Source organism: Trachypithecus francoisi, unplaced genomic scaffold (genome assembly GCF_009764315.1).
Source record: "Trachypithecus francoisi isolate TF-2019V2 unplaced genomic scaffold, Tfra_2.0 Lachesis_group9, whole genome shotgun sequence".
Lineage (NCBI taxonomy): Eukaryota > Metazoa > Chordata > Mammalia > Primates > Cercopithecidae > Trachypithecus > Trachypithecus francoisi.
This window is the reverse complement of record NW_022681474.1, coordinates 10,053,496-10,078,285: the sequence shown is the minus strand read 5'-3', so window position 1 is coordinate 10,078,285 and position 24,790 is coordinate 10,053,496. Positions and strand designations below refer to the sequence as shown.

At 47.3% G+C, this 24,790-nt stretch overlaps 1 protein-coding gene across 3 annotated transcripts in view; it reads right to left on the bottom strand.

Moving 5' to 3' along the window:
* Nucleotides 1–200: 200 nt before the first annotated feature.
* Nucleotides 201–24,790, bottom strand: part of SFMBT2 (Scm like with four mbt domains 2) — a 259,882-nt gene continuing 235,292 nt past the window's right edge. For all 3 annotated transcript variants that reach the window (XM_033208309.1, XM_033208308.1, XM_033208311.1), the window contains 5 exons: nucleotides 18,216–18,391; nucleotides 14,767–14,933; nucleotides 14,166–14,429; nucleotides 12,493–12,621; nucleotides 201–5,495 (listed from right to left, as the gene is read on the bottom strand). In XM_033208309.1, coding sequence (XP_033064200.1) covers nucleotides 5,355–5,495; nucleotides 12,493–12,621; nucleotides 14,166–14,429; nucleotides 14,767–14,933; nucleotides 18,216–18,391 — 877 coding nt within the window. In that variant the 3' untranslated portion in view covers nucleotides 201–5,354. The remainder of the gene's footprint in view (nucleotides 5,496–12,492; nucleotides 12,622–14,165; nucleotides 14,430–14,766; nucleotides 14,934–18,215; nucleotides 18,392–24,790) is intronic.

The following is a 24,790-nucleotide window of genomic DNA, read 5'->3' as shown; positions in this document are numbered from 1 at the left end:
TGACCAGAAAGTTCCATTCTGGAGCTAGGAGGTGACTCTGAGAGGTCACACAGGACTTTGAGAGTCGTGGTCGTTAACAACCTAGAAATAAGGCTTCAGTGCGTGGCAAAAACAAAACAAAAAATTCCGACCAAAATAACTAATGCAGACGCTAAAGATAATATTGAATAACCTTCAACACAAAGACCGAAACACCACCATAGAATTTATTTCTGCTTTATTAACAATGTGGCTTACAATTATTTTTCAAGTAAAAAGGTTTTTTTCCTTCATTTAGAATAAAAATTAAAATATAACTCTGATATAGATTTTCATTTATTTACATGAAAACATATATACAGAATACAATCTTACAGCAAACCAAAAGCATGCCCTTCGTCCTGCAAATTTCAAAAGTAACGACACCAATTTTTCCCTTTTATGCACCAGAAACATACACAAGATAGGAATCCAATTTCAATACAAACTATTCAAACTAGAATGCAAAACAGTGAAAGGGCTTTCAACATTCACCACGAGGGATAGTTGATGTTTCCAGAGATCATGCTGGCTCCTGTTTCGAGCGAGTGAGATGATTATTTTTTCTGTCATTTAAAAAAATTTGCCTCAAATTTTTCATCCTAAGGTGATTTTTAGCCAACGATTGTCCTAGAAGTTTCCGTTTTCCATCAGCACATCTCTTTAGCCACACAAAAAGCACTGCTCTGCCTTGGTTAGGCAGCACGACCTTCATACTCACCAGGCCAAATTCCCATTACTTGGTGCCAACCATATAGAAGAATTACAGCCCCTTCCTCAAACAATATGGAATCGTTTGAGTTGTTATTTATCATTGAAACTAGAGAGGTTTTCAACCAAAATTCAAGGCAGTACTCTATGTCAGCACTTACAACTTTCAGGTAAATTACATGGGTCAAAAGTAGCACAATTTGATTTTATCATAGTATGTTTGGGGTATCTGCAAACCATTCTAGTGATAAGAGCTATAAGAACTGGTCAACTTAAGAATTCAACCACGTGAAAGGGACTAATTTCCAAAAGACTCTTAAACAGAAAAAGGCAATAAACAAAAGAATTACTGAATTCTAATAGTTGCCCATACAGATTTCCTTTGCTATTTAATTATTGCACCAACGGGATATGGGCAGCATGGATATCTCGCTAACAATTTCTTCCTTAAACTACAGGTTTCTTAATTGACTATGTTTCCTTTCAGATAATTGCACACGTGATCACAGCTTTCTAAAGAGAGAAGAGAGAGGAGGTGGAGCCTTGATTCACCATCTTAATCCAAAAGCAGCAAAGATGCTCAAACCACAACAAAGATTTTTAACACTACTGCTTTTTTTTTAGTTCTATACACAGAAATAAATATAAATGGGTGTTCTATAAAATAAGTATGAAAACCCCTAGTGCTTCTAAAACTAAGCGGGGACAGCTCTTAGAAAGGGGTGTTTGGCATAAGATAGAGGGCAAATCTCAGAACTTGCCGAATACAACACTCAAAATTCTGTGAGATAAATTCGACACCCATCTTCAAAGGGCTGATCAAAATCAACCTCCCAGAGGGGGCAGTAAAGGTCACAGGGGCAGTGTTCAAGGCGTGGATCATTTTAACGTACTGAGGAACAAATCAAAACAAACACAGGAAATCATCTTTTGAATCTGATCAAATAAGGTAGGAGAACCCAGAAGCCGTGCAGCTCAAATACTGTGTCTGACCCAAACTTGGATCAAATGACTCTAATTTTGAAAGTGATGGATGAGTCCCCCACACTCTGAAGCTCTGTGGTGAAGTTCACTGTGTTTTGCTTTTGTTTGAAAGGCAAAGAAGTTCTGTGATGCCAGTAGTACCCTGTTCTTTTTCTAGGTTGTTAGGTTGGTGTTTTTGTGGACAGGATATTTTTTCAACATAGTACAAATGCAGTCAAGAAGTGAGGAGCTGAAACAACCTCCGTGAGTTTAGGGTGAGACTGAGCAATGGGCTGTCGTGATTTAAGTTGAGGTGGCGTCTCTTTCTCAGGGTTTTCAAATGGCGCAGACTGGAGAGTCCACCGGGCCAGTTCCAGGAAGTTCCAAGTGGCGTGATGCCCACAGGACGTGGGCGCACGAAGGAGAGGACTTTGGTCCCAAAGGATCATCAGAGAGAGACGGAGAAGAAACGGTACCATCAAGGGAAGGAATGCAGGGCATCACTTCTTGGTGTTTAGACCATGACACTGTTGGCCTGGGGGCTAGGGTGGCATCGGGGCGCACATGTCAAATCCACTTTTTCTGCCAAAAGCAACAAGGACACACACAGAAAACTGCTCCATGAAATCGGCCCTATCTTTAAGACAGACGCTGTGAGAGGTGAATCCTACAGAGAAATGAAAACACATTACAATTCTGTACCAGAATTGCTGCTGATGTGAAGTCCACCCACCACACGACGGAAATCCCTGGAGAATCCAAGCTCAGAAGGACACTGGCAACAGCTGGAGGAAAAGCACCTCCTTGGTCCTAAAATCTTTCTGGGCTCTCCTCAAGGACCAGAGAGAAGGCATAGAGACAACTTTCATGGTGACGCCAGGCCGTGCCCTCGTGTGCAGTGGTCACAGTCGTCTCCTCCCTGGCACACGCACACAGAGTGCTCACCCATGATGACCGCAACTGCACAGAGAAACACCGAAGTTAAACTGTCAGGGTGAAGGATACGGAGAGTCTTGGGCACTTGGCTTCGTGGGAAGCAAACACTTTCCCCTGCGACAGTGGTCGTATCCTTCCTGGGCTCCTGGCGGGCCACAAACTCCAGCTCCCTGGGTGGGCTCCAGAGAGCTCCTGGAGGATCTCCTCCCTCCAACGCAGCACCTCCTCCTCCGTGCCACCACTGAAAAGGGAGACAGAAGTGACATTCGTGCTGCAAGTCCTTGTTCTGTTGCGGCCACCACATTCCCTCATCCTCGTCTCAAATACAACAGAAACAGCTCAGCTTGAAAAGGCCACAGTGAAGGATCATCAAGGAGTCAGCGCAGGGAAAATGCCAAAGATCTGGAAATGGATGCCCTTTCCAATCGTTTGACAGAGTTTAACTCCACGAGACTGAGCGTTTAAGGCCAAAAGCATGTGGCTGAGAAGGCAGGGGTGGAAAACCGCGGAAAGGTCAAAACTTGAGCTTAAAGGAGAGATGCCCAGGGCAAGCCTGTCACGGATCCCAGAGACGTTTCTGTCGGGGCACAAATGACACAATCCTCCCATCTGAGGTCCCCAGGCAGATGCATCAGCCAAACTCTAAAACTTGATTCTAGAAAGCGACTGCAGGGGAGAACAAAATGCCTCATCCATAAAATATGTGTTTTCCATTCTCCTCTGTAACCATTACAGAGTGTTAAGAAGGGTGAGCTTGAGCAATCACAGTTTCCAAAATCCCACCAAGAATCATATCTGGAAATGTCACAGAAATGCAAGCAGCTCATCAGCCCACCGCAGAATTTTACTGGAACTGTGGAGACTCTAGTCCAAGGGACAAGCTCAAGGTAATTACGGTGAAAAAGCAGGAAGGGTGTGAAACCTCTGCTTCCAGTGTCTGCTCAGGAACTGTGGGAGGGTTTGGTTTCCTTGCATAAGTTTAAAAAGGCATCTTGGCAGCCACCACAGAGGAACACTGTAGTCCACTGGGTCTGAGTGGAGATACGGAGTCGCTCATGAGGATATGGAGATGGCTTCTGGTCCAAGAGGCCAGCCAACTCTTGCAGCCACAGCTTTGTATGTGACCTGGCGGATTTAACACAACTGCCCAAGAAATTCCACAAGCAAATTCAAAGCCAGAAAGAGCTGCAGGAATGGCAGGGTCAGAACTGGGACCAGACCCTTCTTTTTCTTTCTTTTTCTCATTTTTGGCCGCTCTGGATCTTTCTTTCCAGCATGAGTGGGATGAACGCCAGCGGGAGACAGCGTGCTCACCACCACACCCTCAGTGTCCACACCTGTCACTTCACAGGAACCGAGGTCCAGAGTGATGAGAAGTCACTCAAGATCTCAGAGTTAGTTCTCAGCAAAACCAGGGTGCCAAGTGGCTGCCTCCAGATTCAGGGCTCATGCTGCACTGTCCCTGGTGCATATGCGGCCAGCTGGGGCAGAACGAGACAGAATGGATGCTCAGAGGGACGCCTGCTCAGTGACCTGCCGCAGTGATCCTTCTAAGCGGATGCAGCTGGTTCATGAAATGCTTCCCCCACATCTCTTTCCCTTCCTGCTCTCTGAAACTAAGCTTTTCTTTTGATATATAATCCAACATTTGCCTAAAAGACTCACTGCCTGATCCAGCTACAATTAAACTACAACACTGGAGACAGTTGAGGTCTAGAAAAGACTGGGTAGAGTGTGTCTCTACAGATGTTCTAAGCTTTAATCAAAAACCATCCAGTTGGGCCGGGGTGCGGTGGGTCACACCTGTAATCCCAGCATGTTGGGAGGCCGAGGCGGGCAGATCACTTGAGATTGGGAGTTCAAGACCAGCCTGACCAACATGGTGAAACTCCATCTCTACCAAAAATACAAAAATTAGCTGGGCATGGTGGTGGGCGCCTATAATCCCAGCTACTTGGGAGGCTGAGGCAGGAGACTCACTTGAACCCGGGAGACAGAGGTTGCAGTGAGCTGAGATCGCGCCACTGCATTCCAGCCTGGGTGACAGAGCGAGATTCTCTCTCAAAAAACACAACAAAACCAACCAACCAACCAACCATCCAGTTGCACGGAGATGCCTGCCGGCCTTCCTTCACTCCCCGTATTCCTAAAAGGCACCTCGAACGGAGGACAGAGCTTTAGCATATCTTTTTATAAGGATGTCACTGCCAGCTGCATTGCAGAAAGGAGTTGCCACCAAGATGAAACTGCAGGTGCCATTCAACGAGGGTCACACGCCTATCCACAGGAAACTGCATGTATAAATGTGCCCGTGTGATTACAGGTAACATGATGGCACGGGGTGAGGTTTCTTCCTTGGCGACATTCTTCTTTTACAAAGAATGCAGGCCTCACTTTAGGAAACCCTGCTTCAAGGGAGCTGCCTGGTTTGGGGTGGGAGAAAGGCAAAATGTGGGTGAACCAAGAAGCTGGCCCACGTCCGGCAGGGTCTGACGCGTGACTTTAACTGGCACCTCCCCAGAAGCAACTGCTGCTGTGCCTCACTGTGCTTTGAAAACACGGAAACAGCTCACACGCCAGCAGAGGCAGGAGATCCTGGGCTTCTGGTTTTCTGGTGATACTTAGTGTCTGTACCATTGAACACATCCCGGAAAATCAAAGTTTCAGTCCTGGAAACCTTTACCAACACTGCATCCTACATCACGGGCCACCTCCCGAGGGGAGAGTCAGTTGGCGTACTGGGCGTAGAAAGCCACTTTGACTCTCTCGATCTGGTGGCATAACTTGATGGCGGGCCCCAGCTTCAGCTCCATGCACTCCTGCACCGTCGGAAGAGTCAGAAGCAGGAGTGCCTGGCCGTCAATGTCCTGCAGAAAAAGAAAGGCAGGTTAGAGACGGGGCGGTGTGCACCCGGGTACGCAGATGCATCACAGCAGGCTCCATCCCGGGGCCAAACCTGGCAAGAGGATGCTCTTGTTTCATTCAATTCAGGGGATTGTTGGTAGAGATACCAACCCAGCTGGATGACTGTCTAATCTCTGTGTTACTAAAATCTTTTTGCAGCTAGGCACAGTGGCTCACACCTATAATTCCAGCACTTTGGGAGGCTAAGGCTGGAGGATCGCTTGAGACCACGAGTTTGAGACAAGCCTGGGTAATCCAGTGAGATATGGTCTCTACAAAAAATTTAAAAACTAGCTGGGCAGGGTGGTGCAAACCTGTGATGCCAACTACTCAGAGGCTGAGGGAGTAGGATCACCTGAGCCCAGGAGTTTGAGGTTGCAGTGAGCTGTGATCACACCACTGCCCTCCAGCCTGGGCAACACAGCAGGAGCCTCTCTAAACACCACCACCACCACCACAAAACCAACAATACAAATACAAGAGCTTTTGGCTAAGGGCATTCTGGCTACTCTGAAATTCACATACCTACTCTGTTGGGTAGAAAGAGCTGGAACAGGAGGGTTGCTGCAGGAATTGCTTCCCAAGCTTATTGCCCCTTGCTGGGAGGGCAACTCACCCTCCACCCCAGGCAAGGCCAGGTCCTCCCTGAGCTATGCTGAGACTTCATCTGAGCACTAAGCAAAGGAATGTCTACTAAAAGACAAGGCTCCCTCACCTCCCTGCCAAGGTCTGGCATTTCACCATCAGGATGGGTGAGAAGATGCTCAAGAGAGATATGCCAAGGACAGCGCAGTTTTCCATAAAGGAAAAGACACACACCCACACACACACACACACACACACACACTGCCCAGAGCGAGGTGTTGCTTGTACACAGATCTGTTGTCCCACTGTGTCCTGCTCAGCCTTTCTCTACCTACACACAGGGCATGAAGACATTCATTCAATGAATGTTCAGTTGAATTTGCTACAGGAGGAAGCATCCAGAGACCCACTCCAAAGCTCTAAGACCCTTCCGCTGGACATCTCTGTCTCTTCAGCAGCTTGCTTCATATAGTAATCTGGTTCATTCACAGAGATGTCATTTGACTGGACTTCTGCGTTTAACCGCAGTCCTCCTTCCTGTTTACCAAGACGATCTCGATAGTCCAGAGGGAGTCACTGAGGCTCTAAGAGATTGCAGGCCCCGGGCAATGATGAAGATCAGTGGTACCATGAGAGCCTTAAGTGAGCTCCACAAACTGGAATTTCTGCCACTTGCAGAAGAATTACACCCAGGGCTGCCATAAGCCACAAGGACATTAATAGCCAAGCAAAAGCGTAAGATCCTATGTCTCCAACAACACCTGTCGGCGACTTTCGCACAGGCAGTTTGTTTTCTTAAACTAATGGTTTATTTAGCTATCTTGAAAATATCTAAAGCAAAAAGTCAAAGTGTGTATAAATGGTAGCCTTGAGCAGACTGATCTTCTAAGCAAGCATAATTCATCATCTGATCAGATTCAAAAGACTAATGTTAAGAGCAGGAATAATTTATCTTCTGATCAGATTCAAAAGCAACAATATTCCCTAATAAGTACTGCAGCAATAAAAATGAACCATTAACTTTAAAAGTATCAATGTGAGTGTCATTTTTTATTTTTAAATTACAGATGAGCGCTAGCTACGATGTAAGCAACGCAAAGCCACGCTCAACCAAGACTCAAAGGTGACTTTATCAAACCACGAAGTAAACAGATCTGTCTTGTATACATACTGAAAGCAGGAGATAAACTATAGAAAACTGTCACTATATTTTCATGCTATGTTTACATCATTTTTCTCTTTCTCTATAGCGCTCATACATGTTATTTTACTTTCTTTTCAGATGCTAGAGAAAAGGCTGATTGCAGCTGGGGGGATTTGGGAGTACTGTGAAATAGTGTTTGGCTCTAGGTCGCGAAGAAACCAAGGGGACCTCTGGTCTGGGGCCTGCAGGCCAATTCCACTTTCAGAGCCAAATCCACATATAGTACATTAAAACAGACCAGGAGGGCACAGGCGGAGGGACTCAAAGTCTTCAAGGTACCATGGGCCTCATAAAAACACATTTTAAATAGGCAGAGGGCTGATGTTCTATTCTGTGGATGCCATTAAACCGTGGACAGGTGGCTCAACCATTATGTTCAATGACATCCACAGAACAGGACAGAATAGAAATAGAACTTATTTTACTTTCCCAGGAAGTTTACTTTTCTGGTGAAAGTTAATGCCCAGAAAAGCTAGCCAATCTAACTATGATCACACAGCAAGTTAGAGACAGTGTTGGAATGAGAACTGTAGTTTTCAGACATTACACTTCAAAGGGAAAACTGTAGCTCAGTCTTTAACATCTGTACTTGGGCATGATGGTGATTCAATCACCACTGAGTATCAGCACTAAAATATTCATGTAACTCTTTCTCTACAGAAAATTTCAGCGAAGGTGGCCGATGCATGTCTCACATTTAAGTGTAGCTGCGCACACATTTCCTTGCCAATATTTATTGAGCATCTACTAAGTGGCAGGCACTTGGCTGGCCTCTGGGGAATGTCACAGTGAACAAAGGAAAGGTTCCCTCTCTGGGCACCCCACGAATCTGAAGGATGACAAGTCAACAGACTATTAGGATACAGGGATATTAACATATGGATGCAGAGCTAAGGGCTCAAACAGGACAGGCAACCAAGTCAGTCTTACAGGGGTGTTGAAAGGGCTTCGAACTGAGACTTCAGGGACCAATAAGAATTATTAAGGCCAAGAGGGACTGAAAGAATGAACACAGCTAGTTCCCTGGAACATAGAATTCCAGGAAATTGGGGAGACACCAACGGTAAAATCGTGATGAGCCCAGAAAGCCACTTTATCTGGAAGACTATTTTTTCTTTCAAGGATTATTTAGATAACAGCATACTTCGCAGGTGGTTTAATTTTTATAAACATATTCCTAGATAACTGAGAGCTGCTGGCAGATCACTTTTAATGTTAAAGAATTCTCATAAATGGACTAATTGTAAAGAAATGAAATATGATGAGATATATGACACGCTTAGCACAGGGCAAAATTAAATCAATTTTGATAGAGCATTCAGGTGAGGATTTGGTAGTTCCTAATGGAGGTATTCAGGTCTAGAGAAGTAGAGAAAGGACAGCTTAATCTGGACTAAGCCTATAAACTACCCTGAAATTTTTTCATTAATGTCAATTGATCACTTGAGCCGTCTGCTTATTGCACTGTCTCTGACTGATGGAAGCTGAATGAATAGGTAAAATTCAAAATGAATAGGTAGAGTTTTGTGTGTTCTTTAGTTATAGATGAGTGGATTTTTACTGTGTAATGTACAGGTTTACAGCGTTAAATTATGGAGTATAGATTTTTAAGCAGTTGCCATACATTTCAGAAATAAAAGGCACAGATGCTGGTAATGGGGAGTTTATATTTTTTGCAAATGCTCCTGGTGATTATAATAATCTCTGCATTTACAACGTTCAGAGCATGCGTACACATAGCAACGACCATGCTGTGCACAGGGATCTCATTCACATGCCAGTGAATAAAGTCTCTGGGTTCCTTCTAGCTCATTTAAAATCTCAGAAATGCCTTCAGTGACCTACTGGAGGCCTCCTCAAATCAGAGCTGGAGTATCTGGGCTAAATGACGATGAACAAATTAGTAAAAATTAGTAATTAAAGGTCTGATGGGACAGAAAGAGACTCAAGTGCCCATGTACTTCAGACAGCCCACAGGGCAATGACTTTTTATTCCAACAGGTGAACTTGCCTAATGTGAAATGTGAAATTACACAGGAACGAGATGACAATCAATGAAAGCCTATTTTTCTCTCTCGTAAGAGAAACAAGTAGGGATGAAGGGCAAGGCTTTTACTGATATTAGAAGAGCAACAGGACAAAACTCTGTCTCTACTAAAAATACAAAAATTAGCCAGGCATGGTGGCGGGTGCCTGTAATTCCAGCTATTCAGGAGGTTGAGGCAGGAAAATCGCTTGAACCCGGGAGGCGGAGGTTGCAGTGAGCTGAGATTGCGCCATTGCACTCCAGCCTGGGCGACAAGAGTAAAACTCCATCTCAAAAAAAAAAAGCAACTTGGAGAGCAACTTGATTCTACAAGGGAGACAGTGTTGGCCAGTGTTCCACTTCCTAGAAGGCTTAGCTTAGGGAAGGCATGAAACTTTTCTCTGGTGTTATCAACTGGGCTTAGGAATACAAGAAAGGAAGACTCAACACTTTAGGCTTTTCCCCAAACCAGCTTTGTTTCACTTTCTTGCTTATTACTGAGAACTTGTACACAGTGTAGACAGACACAGGAGTTATTGACGTTTCAAGGTATAAGCCCTCTTACCTAACCTGGAATCTAGAAATGAGAAATCTGCTCTTCATTCAGGCCTAACTAAACTTTTTTTTTATTGTGAAAACTAAGCATTTGAGCCTAAAAATAAAACCAAAATGTTAGAGTAATACAGAATGCCACACCTCGCTATCAGAAGGCGCCTCGCAGGGACGGAATCGGTGTATGCTGAATGCACCCAGGGACCGACAGATACGCATCAGCGCAACCAAACCTGCGGGATCAGCGCTTGTCATGGATTTGAATACAACGCTTTTCTCGCTGCAGCACCACTGTCAATAAATACCAGACAGGCAAAGTGCGGCACTGGGCAACACTTTACACAGAATTTCAATCTATTGCTTTCTTTTTTGTTTTTGAGAAGGAGATACAGCTTATCAATAAGCCCCCAATCACCTAAGCCCTTGCATTTCTTACAACTGTCTTTCTTTCCTGTTTGTGTGTTATTTGAAGGGACAAGCTCATCACCCAGGTTCTTTAAGTCTAAGGAGGCCTCTCCCTGGTTGCTTTTCAGAGTTGTCCAGACAGGAAGGGTGGCCAATGTCAGAAGATCAGGAGGCAACTCCTTCTGCCTTCAATCATTCGTTTTTTTTTTGCTTGCTTTTGAGATGGAGTCACTCTGTCACCCAGGCTGGAGTGCAGTGACACGATCTCGGCTCACTGCAACCTCTGCCTCCCAGGTTCAAGCAATTCTGCTGCCTCAGTCTCCCAAGTAGCTGGGATTACAGGCGCCCAACACCACGCCCAGCTAATTTTTGTATTTTTTTTAAGTAGAGACAGGGGTTCACCACATTGGCCAGGCTGGTCTCGAACTCCTGACCTCAAGTGATCCGCCTGTCTTGGCCTCCCAAAGTGTTGGGATTACAGGCGTGAACCACCATGCCCAGTCTAATCATTCTTTCAGCATGATCTTAGTGGATGTCTGCAGAAGGTTCTGGTGGTCGTCAATAGGATGAACTAATTCATCTCTTGGACTTCTTGGGACACAGGGGGAAGAACTTTGAATGACAGTAACTACTCTCTTTGGGTGGCACTGGAGACCACTGTAATTTGCTTTTTTCGGTTTATTGCTACATGAACTTGGGAGAAAAGCTGGGAAATTTCCTGGGTGCACGGGAAGTCACAGACCTTTTATGTTCCCAGATTTAATGTTTGAAATATCCTCTTTCTAGACTACTGGTTTGTATGATCTAAAAAGAGACTGAATAAACCTATCTTTAACTTATTATATGAAAAACAGTACTTTCTTTTTTAACATGAGGTCTTTGAACACAGATATTTATACTAGGACAACACAAGAAACTTTAACAAAGTAAGCACAGAGCAGAGCAAGAGCCTGGAATTTTCTGCAAGGCCAGTGAGGCAAGATGCAAGGTGGTGTGTGTGCATCTGTTTCCCTGGCAATTTGTTTGCGTATTAATTTAAGGGACAATGTAAATGAAAACCGTCTCTTCTTCCTTAGGACACAACATCATATATCTTATGTTTTAGTTAACTATACTCATTTCATCTGCTGGGCTACAGACTCCTTTAAAATAGAAATTCTATCGACCGTTATTGCGTTTGTCCATCACTATACCATCGTCTTAAAAACATTTTATATAGAAAGAAGTGAGGGAGGTAAGAAAACAATGACGAAAGCAGCATTCAGTACGACACACCAGCCAGCGGGCTTCCACTTTGGGCAGGCCAGGTGGATACACTGTTCCCTTCTTCTCCCACCAGGCCTAAGTAAGATCCACTGGCATTATATAGAAATCCACAAACAGAAGACTCTGGAAGGTGGAGAGAGGAGGGCAGACCGGCTAGGGGCCTGGGCCCCCAGCTGACAGTATGGTGCTGAGCTCTCTGGTTGTTTTGGTTGCTGTTTGTGTGTGAGTTTCATGCACCTGAAATTTGGAGCTGAAGAAACTGCAACCCAGATTTGCCAAAAGGCACTGACAGGAGGCTCAACCAAAGTCGGCTGTCTCCAGACAAAGGCCTGGCCAAGGGGTGGCCCAGCAATACAAAAAACTGAGAGACAGCAACACCTCTTTGACAGCTGAACATCACAGGGAGGGCTGGCCAGGCCCCACCGATAGCAGCCAAGGTGGAGTGAGCCGCCCTGACTTTCAGCCTGGCCAGGTGGCAACTGAGCACCTCATCCTACCCCCGAGGTGGCATCTGAAAGGGCCAGGCAGGGAACTGGGACTCTTACCCTGGCCTGGTGGTAAAGAGCCCCCACTGCAGGGTCGGTGGAGATGGCAGGGGGAGCGTGGACTCACACCCCTCACCTGGCAGCAAAAGGCACCTCCCGTCCCTGCTGGCTGGTGTCACTAGAGCCGGGAAAGTCACCCCTCCACCCCCACCATGGCACTGGTGGGGCCAGTGAGGAGCAGGAATGAGGCTCTCTCTCTCTCTTCCCTGCCAGGCAGCTCTCAGCAGGGGCCTTGGAGGGAGCTGGGTCTCGCATCTGCTGAGCAGTGCTGAGGACCCCCCACGCGGGTGTCACGAGGAAGCCCGCTAGGACAGGAGGTTCATTTAGATCCAGAGTCTCAGCCCATCGCACAATCGACATGCGGCAAGCCACCGTACCTGCTCCTGAAATATCTTGGCCAAGGGGGCGCAGTCTGTCAGCTTAATGAACCGCACCACGTCGGTGACCGTCCACTCCAGCGGGTTGCTCTCCAGAACCAGTCTCTCCTCCTCCTCTTGCTTCGTGTCCTGCAGAGAAAGGGTAGGAGGAGCTCAGCTGTGGCACAGTCAGCCGGCTGGGTCCTCTCCAGCACGCTCCAGGCTTCAGCCGTTCCTGGCCGGAAGCCACTGCCTCCCTTTGCTCCCTCACTGGGCACCTGAAAAAGCTGCACACCCTCTCAGTCCCTGGGAAAGTTCTTAGCTCAGTGATGATGCCCCTGCAAGGACTCATGCGCCTGCAGAGGGAAGTTCTTAGCTCAGTGATGATGCCCCCTGCAAGGACTCATGCGCCTGCAGAGGGAAGTTCTTAGCTCAGTGATGATGCACCCTGCAAGGACTCATGCGCCTGCAGAGGGAAGTTCTTAGCTCAGTGATGATGCCCCTGCAAGGACTCATGCGCCTGCAGAGGGAAGTTCTTAGCTCAGTGATGATGCCCCTGCAAGGACTCATGCGCCTGCAGAGGGAGTTCTTAGCTCAGTGATGATGCCCCTGCAAGGACTCATGCGCCTGCAGAGGGAAGTTCTTAGCTCAGTGATGATGCCCCTGCAGGACTCATGCGCCTGCAGGGAAGTTCTTAGCTCAGTGATGATGCCCCTGCAAGGACTCATGCGCCTGCAGAGGGAAGTTCTTAGCTCAGTGATGATGCCCCTGCAAGACTCATGCGCCTGCAGAGGGAAGTTCTTAGCTCAGTGATGATGCCCCTGCAAGGACTCATGCGCCGCAGAGGGAAGTTCTTAGCTCAGTGATGATGCCCCTGCAAGGACTCATGCGCCTGCAGAGGGAAATTCTTAGCTCAGTGATGATGCCCCTGCAAGGACTCATGCGCCTGCAGAGGGAAGTTCTTAGCTCAGTGATGATGCCCCTGCAAGGACTCATGCGCCTGCAGAGGGAAGTTCTTAGCTCAGTGATGATGCCCCTGCAAGGACTCATGCGCCTGCAGAGGGAAGTTCTTAGCTCAGTGATGATGCCCCTGCAAGGACTCATGCGCCTGCAGAGGGAAGAAGCAGGCACAGACAGTTGCTCTTGCATCCCTAGTTCAGGAAACCGTGGGGCTGCTTAGCAACGAAGCATCTCTGATTACAGAAAAGAGGAGAAATACAAGGGGCACGTCCAAGCAGACACGAGAGTGTCCCCCAATGTTTCTGTAATGATGGTGCCAGTGGCCCTTTCTGCTGATCTCACACCACCCATGGGGCCAGGGGAGACCTGAAACACTGATTAAATACTGTACAACATCACAGAGGTGTCCTGTGACACAGGGCAGTCAGAGGAGATGTGGGGAAGGAAACCCAGAGTTCAAAGGAAACCAAGGACTGTGCCCACCTCCTGACAAGCACCCAGGTGGCACTAAAGCCATCCAGGAAAGAGGTACTGTCTCCGCCCTGGGCACTCCATTCCAATGGTGAAAGGTCCCTCCGCTCAGAGGTGAAGTGCCAGCCTTTGCTCCTGACTTGGGAACGAGCTAGAACAGCTGCTGCTGTTGGAGGTATTTAAAATGGGTTTCCCCACATCGTGGCCCTGCGGTGTAACAGGTGGGCAGTGAGAAGCCCTCTGTCCCCACGCCCAGGAGTCACCTCTGTCCCCTCGGGCTTGGCCGGTGGGCACTTCTCCCCTTCCTCTGCTGAGGAGACGGCTGGCGCCCTGCGGCCCCTTCGTGTCCTCTCTGCGGGCGGCCGGCGTGCAGGTTCTGAGCCGCTCCGCAGGGTGACGGCCCTCCGGGGCCGGGCCGACGGCACCTCCGCCGATGAGGTGTCCGTCTGGTCATCCCGGAGCTCGGAGCCTGTCTCCTCACTGGCAGTGTCATCGTCCATGGCTTCGGCGTCCTCCTCTTCACTTTCCTGGGCCAAAGAAAAAGGCATTTAAGGGGCTGGTGGCAGGGGGTCCAGTAGCAGTGGCCTGGGCCCAATGCAGACCACTTAGCAAGCCCTGTCCCTGGCAGTCTCTGAAATGGAGCCAATGGTCCCACCCGCGGGCCCTACGAGGCCCCTTCCCAGCCAAAGCAGCTGGACACGCTACATTTGTTTTCAGCAGGTAAGGAGGAGGGGGTTCTTCTTCGGTCTTTCTGACCATCCTGCCGCAATCTCCAGGGCCACCTCTGCTGTGAAGCAGCCATACTTGCCAGCCAGGGCCAGATGACAGAGCCACAGGCGGGCGGGCGCCCCGGGCAGAACATACCTCCCCCGAGCCCGCGGTGAAGTCCACAGCAGAAGACCTCCGTTTCTTCTGTACAAAAATGGATTTCCGTCGCTTCCTCCGCCTGGCGGGTTTGGGGTGTCCGCTGTCGGGGTTGCTTTCTCCGATGGGGGGCTTGGAGATCTTCTTTCTCTTTCCATAGTAATAGGCTGTAGGAAGGAAGATGAGAAACCTTTGAAGGCATAAACACACACAGACACGAACAGAGGAAGAGGAGAGAGGAAGGAGGGAGACGATTCTTTCATCTGATAACTCATTTGTGCCTTACAAAGTCATTCTGAGAAAACAGACCCACGGAAGGAGCACTGCTCTAAAGCTTCAGGTCTGGAAGGTGTTCGGGCTGAACTTGGCCCCTCCCCAATGTTGAAGCCTGAACCCCCAAAGTGAGTGTATTTGAATGTCATTGACATTAATGAGGTCCTAAGAGTTGGGCCTGGTGTCTGGGAGAGACACCAAGGACCCAAGACCCAGAGGAGAGGCCCCATGAGGACACAGGGAGCAGGTGGCTGCCTGCAGGCCCAGGAAGGATCTCATCAGAAACCAAAGCTGCCGACACCCTGATCTTGGACTTCCAGCCTCCTGGACTATAGGAGGTAAGCGTGTGCAGTGAAAGCCCCGGGTCTGTGGTATGTTGTTGTAGTAGCCAGAGCTGACTTCTGCAGATGGTGAAAGAGACAAAGATGTGCACAGTTCCCACAGGAGTTTATCCCTGTCTGGACCCCAGACATTGCATACAGTGGTGGCAATGACATCCATTGGAGTGCTCTGACACCTGCTCCCAAGTCTGAATCTTGAGCAACTGGTCAGTCAGCAAGCACCGGGTGAACATCTGCTGGCGTGGTCCTGGCATGAGGGACTCCCCCAGCTCTTGGTCTGACCAAGACAAGTCGTGATCCTGAACACACAGGCCAAATTCACCAAGCACCTTTCCTCTTTTCAGAGTTCCTTCTCTATTACATCGTTGTGTACTTTATTCCCTTCTCATTTGGTGGGACTCACATTACTTCTGAACGCTACAGCAGAGACACAGGTGTATATCTTAATTCAAAAATTTTATTGAACTTTAGTAGTGATTAATGTTTTTTATAAACAAAATGTATCATCAACTAATGAAAACCACCACTAAGGATCCAGCATTCAATCACGACCCAGACGCCTTACTCACTAACCGAAGGTTCAACCGTCCCACCATGGGATGCCCATGAGCCACAAAATAACTGAATGCAGCCAAGGAACCTTTATCCACGAATGGGGTGGGCCACAGGAAAATGGCAAATGCACAACCCCTGGTTTGCAGGGGCCCCTCTGCAGGGAGCATGATTTCAGTGCATTCTCACAGTGCTGGGCCGCGGGCTTCGTCCTCCAGGTAAGTCACCTATCCTTTCTGCACCCCAATTTCCTTACTTACAAAATGAGACCATCAGGACTAACAAGCATAGGTTTCCTTCAGGCCTAAGGCCCTCTATGTCCCACTCCCTCCCCTGCATTTGATCACAGCACGGCATTTGGAAAAACTGTCAAGAGGCCTCACAGTAGCACCCCTGTAACTCCCAGGAGGCACACCTGCTCTGGGAGCCCTGGCCTGTTCTCATCAACCGCTCAAAAGCAGCAGATGGCAAGAGAGCTTGGAACAAGGTCCCGTGTCCAGTTCTACAGGGACCGTGTTCCTCAGTGAGAAGGAATGAACTGCCGTGGGCGAGCACTGCTTTGTGGCCATCTCCAGGTACAGGGGCAAATGAGCAAGCCTCTGTCCCCACCCAAACCCCAAGCATGCATGACAGGGCTGGCTGGCTTCTTAGAAGCCAGAGGCTGGGGATAAGAATTGGTTTTAGGGAATGCAGCCAAAGGTCAGTATGTGTTTGGAGCCTTAGAATGAGACTGGATGACCCCTGCTTTTCCAGTGCTCAACTCCACCAAAATATCGTTCTGGCCTCCTCCCACTGGAGCCTCAGTTCAGCCTGTGGTAACAACCATTATAAATTAACCTAAAGGATCTTGGGAGTTAGGAGTTTTATCATATGAGATCCAGAGACATCTCTGAGTTCATTTTGGCAGTGCTGAATGGGAGGTGTGGGACCCTGCTCCTTCCCTGCCATTCCCAGAAGCCCATTTGGCAGGTAAGCATTCACCACGCATGGCCAAGCCGAGCCCTCGGTCAGGCCTTTCTTACTCAGGAGCTACTGTTTCCCAGTGAATCCTTCCTCTGGAAAAAGTGCTGTGGTGGAGAAACAAGCTCTTCCGGAACTAGGTGATGTGCTGGGCCGACACACCGGCGGGCCCTACCTGAGAGCCCCTGCGCACAGAATGATGGGGGCTCTGTGTGATCAGTGAGGGCACAGCTGATCTCCAGCAGAAGGCAGAGTGGCAAGGAGGCTGTGTGTGTCTATGTGTGTGTGTGTGTGTGTGTGTGTGTTGAAACACACTGAGAGGTAATAAAATACAAGGAAAGTCACACTCTGAATAGCGTTTCGAGTACATTCAGATTCCTGGTTCCAGAACCCATGCTGACAAACATCACAAGTGACTGCGGCTCACAGAGCACTGGCCACATAGCCAGGCCCTTGTCACATCCCAGTTGGCTGGAACATGGCTGGCAGAGTCAACTTCCAGGTCACTCCCCCTTGCATTAGAGAGAACTGAGGGAAGATGCAGGAAACTCAGAACTGTGGGTCAGAGGGAGAGATCAGGGCTCAGGCACAGGAGGTGGAGGTGTCTGGGAGTGGCTACCACGGATGGAGAAGGTCATCAGAAGGGAAGAAGGGCAGGGCTCAGGGGGGGCAGATGCCCACAGCCAGAGATCCTCGAATGGGACTGGGGATGGAAGAGGCAAGAGCTGGAGGTAGGAAAGTGGGGACAGCTCTGAGTCCTGCATCCTGTGTCCTGGGAGAGAGGCAAAGCTAACTGGCAGAAAAGAAAGTGATGGTGGCTTCTGAGTCCTCCATGGCTCTCCTGGGTGGGGTTGTTGAGGAAGGCATCTAAACATGAGAAGCTGATGATGATGCGGATGTGGCCCCCTATCAGGAAGAGCAATGAAAGCAACATTACACTATCCCAGAGTAAGGACTGAAAGAGTCATCTGGGTTACTGTTACTGTGGTCAATTTTATTGTGCTCTCCTGGCATCCACTGAGCTGTAGAATCAATCAATCCACTGAAACTCATGACAGTACACACAGTTTCTTCTCTTCTTTTCCAAGGCCTACCAATGAAAATTCATCCTGTTTTAAATCATCCCATCCCCTCCGTATGTCAGGCTAAAAACACATGTATCTGCTACAGCAAATCTTTAAAAATCCTTCCATAGCAATTCCTATGGAAGACTAGTTAAAAGGTTCAAAAAGAAAAAAGCAAATGAAACAAAAACCAAATACCTTACAGCGTAGTTTAGGCCTCTGGGCCCATGCATTTCTTTTTTTCATTATTTGTACTTACTGTATTTGGTTTTGGTATGAATGGAGCAGTTCTCTGGGCAGTTTTCAGATACCAGCACAGGACTAAACAAATTTGGACAGCACTCTAGCTTCGCACAGACTCGGCGGCAGAAATTTGCAACTTGGTCAGATGTCCGTACGATTTTGACCACAGCCCTGTACGTTTTGCCTCTGTATCTAGAAAACAAGGTGGGGGACAAAGCGATGGTAAGACCAGATTATGATTCAGACCTATTCTGTACCATGTATTTCAAAGGTAGCAACTTCATTTTCTAATGACAAAGCAGATCGTGCACAGTTTTCCATGTTGTTTCTGTTATTTCTCAGAGAGATATTTATAAGAAATGCTCCCTAGTGTGCTACAAATGTGTCACAACAGTGCTACACCAGAATCCACTTCCATAAAGAGCCCCCCATTTAGCACACCCTCATTTTGCTATATACAACTTCATATCAAAGATTAGTGGTGCAGGGTACATACCTCACGGGCATGGCTCTCGAAATGAGGTTAGTGAAATCTAACAGGTATTTTCCTGTTGTTATCTTATTTCATTTTTGAAAAATGTGAGTGCATATGGGATCATGATTCTGCCTTGAAAACCATGCAAATTCAGAACACTGAAAGGATATCTTTGTCAAGATTGTGTATAGTGTTGAAATGGGGACGATTTCCATTATTCATAAATGGCATCTGTGCAGAATGGTGATAGGTAAGCGAGGTCACATTTAAATGGAGAGAAACACAAAAAAAGAAAAAAAGAAAAAAAAAATTAAAAATGCAGAGTGACTGTATGATTGGGACCTGGAAACCGAGTGAAGACCCCCAGTCTTGCAGACACTGGCAGCAAGTGGCTTCAGTATAAACAGAACCAGGACGGCTCTCCGGTGGATGAGTGACAGTTAAAGGAAAAGGCTGCTGTACTCTCAAGTGTAAAGGGAGCAACATGAAATGGTAATGCCACTTGCCATACTCTGCCCATGAGGGTCACTGGCCACTCCTCCCCCTAGGTCGGGCTGGTGAAAGATTGCTCCAGGAAGTAAAACTTGCTCCCACCTGCTCTCCAGTCCCCTCAGCAACCCCTCCATGGCTTTGGCTGCTTTCTCCAAAGCAGTAAATGGAATCCTTTCTGAACAAGCACATCTTCACTGCAATTCCCCACAGACTGAAATCTTGACTGAGTGATAGACAGTGGATGACATCATACTGCACCAAGAATGCGCGCCGGAATCAAAAGTCCTTCATACTCATCTCTAGTTCTTATTAGACTGAGGTCTTTGGAAAGCTATAGTCTATTTGTGTATTAGGAAAAATAAGAGGGATTTCTCCAGTTAAATCTCCCCCGCAAAAGTGGTAAATCTAACTGAGGGGCCTCACGTAGGAGACCTTCCTTCTTATTATGGATTGAACCATGTCCCTCCCAAATTCTTATGTTGAAGCTATAACCCCCGATAGGACTGTAATTGAAGATGGGGCTTTCAATGAGGTGATTAAATCAAATGAGGTTATAAGGGTGGGGGCCTAATCCAATAGGAGTGGTGGCCTTATAAGAAGATGAAAAGGCTGGGTGTGGAGGTTCACCCTTGTAATATCAGCACTTTGGGAGGCCGAGGCAGGACTGCTGGAGCCCAGGGGTTTAAGACCAGACTGGGCAGCGTAATGAGACCCCCATCTCTACAAAAAATTTAAAAACTACCTGGGCATGGTGGGGCACTACTGGGGAGGCTGAGAAGGCTGAGGCAGGAGGATTCCTTGAGCACAGGAGTTCAAGGCTGCAATAAGCTATGATTGTACCACTGTACTCCAGCCTGGGTGACACAGTAGGGCCCTGTCTCTTAGAAAAAAGAAAAAAGAAGAAGAAGGAGAAGGAGAAGAAGAGTCACCAGAGGTGTACATGCACAGAGACTAGACCATGTGAGGGCAGAGGGAGGAGGTGGCCATCCACAAGCCAAAAAGAAGCGTAAGGAGAAACCAACCCTGGCACCATCATCTTGGACTTTAGCCCTCCAGAGCACTGAGAGAATAAACATCACTGTAAAAGCCATGGGGCCTGTGGCTCATTCTTCCAGTGGGGAGCGACAAGAACGGGGACCCCCAGACGGCCTACCTGCACCTCCCCACCACCCACACAGCAGCTTCTCCTGACCACGGGTGCTGCCTGCTTCTATCTTTCCTTCTTGGTTCACATTTTCTAAGGATTCTCTGAGGTCCCCTTAAGCACTTTTCTCTGCTCTTAGTGGAAAGACTAATCGAGACTAAGGGGGTATGGAAGTTTTCCCAAAAACCTTTTCAACGCACTAGGAAAACGAGAGATCTGAAAATCCGAACGCCTTTTACAGTTATCCACAAGGAACTGATTTTATATATGGGACTCCAAAAACTTCAACAAACATTGCTGAAAGAGATGGCACTTGCTTGCCATCATATATAAATATCAAGCACAACACTGCTTTCCTTAAACATAACTATTTAGTGAAGAATAAAAATGAAGCTCCTCGCATCCCTCCCACACCCACCCACACAACAAAGAATTTAGAGCGAGACGCGCTTCTGGAACCCGGATATTGTCACTTATTGTTCATCACTTTTAAGAAAAAGACTTTTCTCCTGCCCCAAGAAAAACCGATCGAGACCATCCTGGCTAACACAGTGAAACCCCGTCTCTACTAAAAAATACAAAAACTAGCGGGCGAGGTGGCGGGCGTCTGTAGTCCAGCTACTCGGGAGGCTGAGGCAGGAGAATGACGTAAACCCGGGAGGCGGAGCTTGCAGTGAGCTGAGATCGGCCACTGCACTCCAGTCCGGGCGACAGAGCGAGACTCCGCCTCAAAAAAAAAAAAAAAAAAAGAAAAACCACAGGCAATGAATTCACCAACACAAAACTGGCAACCGGAGCTACAAAAAGCAGATTGGATGGGTTCTTGTTTTAAAATTAGGCACTACAGCCCTCATCCAAATATTTATGGGAATACGATATAAATAATGCCTGGCTGAAAACACAAGCACTTGAAGGTAGGTTTCAATCACCTTTCGGCACATTTTTAAAACTATCACGGGAACAAAGTAATGGTCAGTTTCTCAGCTGGCAACAGAACACAGGTTTTTATTTCGTTCACATATCACCAAGCTACTGAAATGTCAAATTTCAGTTTTTTAGGAACGTCTTTCTAACGTCTAGAAAAATACTTTGTCAAGTATCAACGGCAAAAAAATTAAGAATTAAATTCCAACTTGTACTTTGTATCTGCATATTCTACTAAATGTACTTTGTATTTATTCAGGGTCTTTCATATCCCAGAGCCTAGGTGTTTCTTTTTCTTCAATTTCTCTAACGGGTCCAGCTTGACTTTCCATGTAGTGAGAACTGAAAAGTAATCTTCCGTAGATAAGATCATGCTTGAAATCCTACAGCCCCGAACGGCTGTTGGTTTTTCTAGGCCCTCCATTGACCCTATGTGTAGAGACTGCCCTCTCTGTGCCTTTGAAGAGGGACTCCAGGACCCACGTTGGGGCGGTTCTTGCTTATTGTTTTTGTTGTATTTTCAAAAAATTAAAATTAAAATTAAAAAAACAGCACAACTGGGAACACGGTATGTTCCTCGTGTTGAGGTAAATGGAGAGTGAAAATGGGATATGTAGAATAAAAATGCTTTCCCTTGCAGTTTTATCCACTATGAGTTTGGTGGTCCTACAGCTTTGTTGGAAGGAGCTCACTATCAAGATTCTTAGAGTCCCTAAAAAAATAAAATAATGAGACATAAAAATGCAGGAAGAAATGCGCAAGCCAGGTCAGATGTCAAACTGCAGAACGAGGCTCAAAGACGAGATGCTCATCAAACCTCCAGGTGACAAGGCACACACACGCGGTGCCACACTGGAGGGATGGATGAAGGGAGTGGTTATCTGGAGGAAACAGAACCAGGGTGGCTTCATTTTTTCTTCCCAGTTTGGGACGATTTCATGGAAGCAGTGTTTCAGTAAAACCTTTCACAATAGGGAAAAGCTCATGTGAAGGTATGAAGATTTAAATTATAGCATTTTTTAAAAACAGCGGGCTCCTTTTCTCTTCCCTGCCCTTCCTGAACAATTCTGTTTAGAAGCCATGGCAGTGGGGGGTAGAGGGGACTCAGTAAGGATGGGGCACAGGCTGGGGAGGTGGCGGATGACGTGCTGCCTGCACCCCTTCACTGGGGAGCTTGCTGCCCCAGCTGCTGGGAGGGAGCCTTCAGTTGTGGCCCTTTTATGTTTTTTGTCTGTTTTTTTCTTTTCTTTTTGAGACAGGGTCTCACTTTGTCCAGGCCGGAGCGCGTGGTGCAACAGTTCAGCTCACTCAACCTCTGCCTCCCAGGTTTCAGCGATTCTCCTGCCTCAGCCTCCTGAGTTGCTGGGACTACAGGCGCCCGCCATCATGCCTATAGTGGTCGTTTTTTTTTTTTTTTTTCTTTTCTTTTTTTAATTTTTAGTAGAGATGTGGTTTTGCCATGTTGGCCAGGCTGGTCTTGAACTCCTGGCCTCAAGTGATCTTCCTGCCTCAGTCTCTCAAAGTGCTGGGATTACAGTTTTGAGCCACTGTGCCCAGCCCCCTTTAGGGTTTTGCAAAAAGCTGCCTTGGCCCTGCCCTACCCAGGAGAGCCCCAACCAGGGACTGACTGTGGAGGAGGTAAAAAGGTCACTGGAGCCCAACTCCAGACAGCCATGAAGAGCCTTTAACCCCAGAGGTGCTGCAGGTGCCTGCCTGGCCTCACTGTGGGATGATCTCTGTCTACACAATCCCACTGCCTTCCCCTCCCTTCCAAAGGCATTGGTCCCAAGGGCCCTCCTTGATGAAACCCATCTTGGAGAAACCCACCAGGGAAAGGCATGGAAGTTGGGGAGGGACGCAGGGAGGAGGTCGTTGCATGTGGGGACAGCGGCAAGATGCATGAGGATACTGGAGTGATGCTGAGGTTTGATGAAATGAACAAATACGCCAAAGGTGGAGAGCACAGGCCAGGTTTCCACTGTCAGAGCCAGAGTTGCAAGTATAGGGAAGGAAAAGTCTAGGATGAACCCTGGCGTGCTGGACTAGAACTGGAACCTACGTTCCACCATGAATGCGAAGAAAAGGGTGAACACAACAGGCCCAAGCTTTTCTCCTTAGAAAAGCCTACTTATGGGCGGATCAAGAGGTCAAGAGATCGAGACCATCCTGGCCAACATGGTGAAACCCCATCTCTACTAAAAATACAAAAATTAGCTGGGCGTGGTGGCACACGCCTGTAGTCCCAGCTAGTCAGGAGACTGAGGGAGGAGAATCACTTGAACCTAGGAGGCAGAGGTTGCAGTGAGACGAAATTGCATCATTGCACTCCAGTCTGGCAACAGAGCAAGACTCCTTTCAGAAGAAAGAAAAAAAAAAATACAGGCACATCCCTAATCTGAAAATCTGAAATTCAAAATTCTCCAAATTCTGAAACTTTTGAGTGTCAATATAATATAAGTATACTGCAGGTATTCCAAAAGCTGAAAAAAGATGAAATCCAAAACACTTCTGGTCCCAAGCATTTTGAATAAAGGATATTCAACATGTGTTTGGGGGTGATGAGGCTTAGGCTTTCAACTTATCCCAAAACAATCAGGAGAAAGAACAGTACCTTTATTCTGTACTTCTAATATTTCTGTAAGTTTGAGATTGTTTCAAAAATGCTTAGAAATAACATAAAGGCATCTAGTCATATAATTACTCAAACTATACAAAGCTGACTCTACAACAGACTTTCCACCACATGAGTATTTCTGAGCACTACTGGTTGAGTAACATGGACACATCCAGTTGCTATCAATATATGAAGGATAAATTGATTGTGAATTCCAACTCCAACCTGAACCAATAAACAGACTTGTTTTGGAGTTGCCCTGCAAATTAGGGTAATTGTTGGAACAACTCTTTCAAAGGCATGCTGAACACACGAAGATACAGGCCTATAAATAAGGAGAGGCAAAAGATGGTTCTAAGAGTTTACCAACTGGCTGGGAATTAACAGTAAATGTGCATTTATGGAATGGAGCCACTCACATTTTCTCAAGGATCTTACAGCATTTCATCACTTGATCCTTACACGATCTTCCCAGGCACAGCGGACAGGGGTTTGAGCTCCACATGACAGACCTGGGGATGGCTAGGTACGGGGATGACCTATTCTTTCTCTCCTTTTTTTTTTTGAGACAGGCTCTCACCCAGGCTGGAGTGCAGTGGCACAATCTTGGCCCACTGCAATCTCCATCTCCCAGGTTCAAGTGATTCTCTTGCCCCAGCCTCTAGAGTAGCTGGGACTACAGACACCCACCACCATGCCTGGCTAATTTTTGTATTTTTAGTAGAGATGGTGTTTCATCGTGTTGGCCAAGATGGTCTCAAACTCCTGACCTCAGGTGATCCTCCTGCCTTGGCCTCCCAAAGTGTTGAGATTACAGGCACGGGCTACCGTGCCCAGCCTCATTCTATTCTTTATTTTACCAAAAGTGAAAAGAAGAGTGTGTTTTGTAGTTTCACCTTCCATGAGAGACTTACAAACACATACCAGCGACAAAACTTTGTA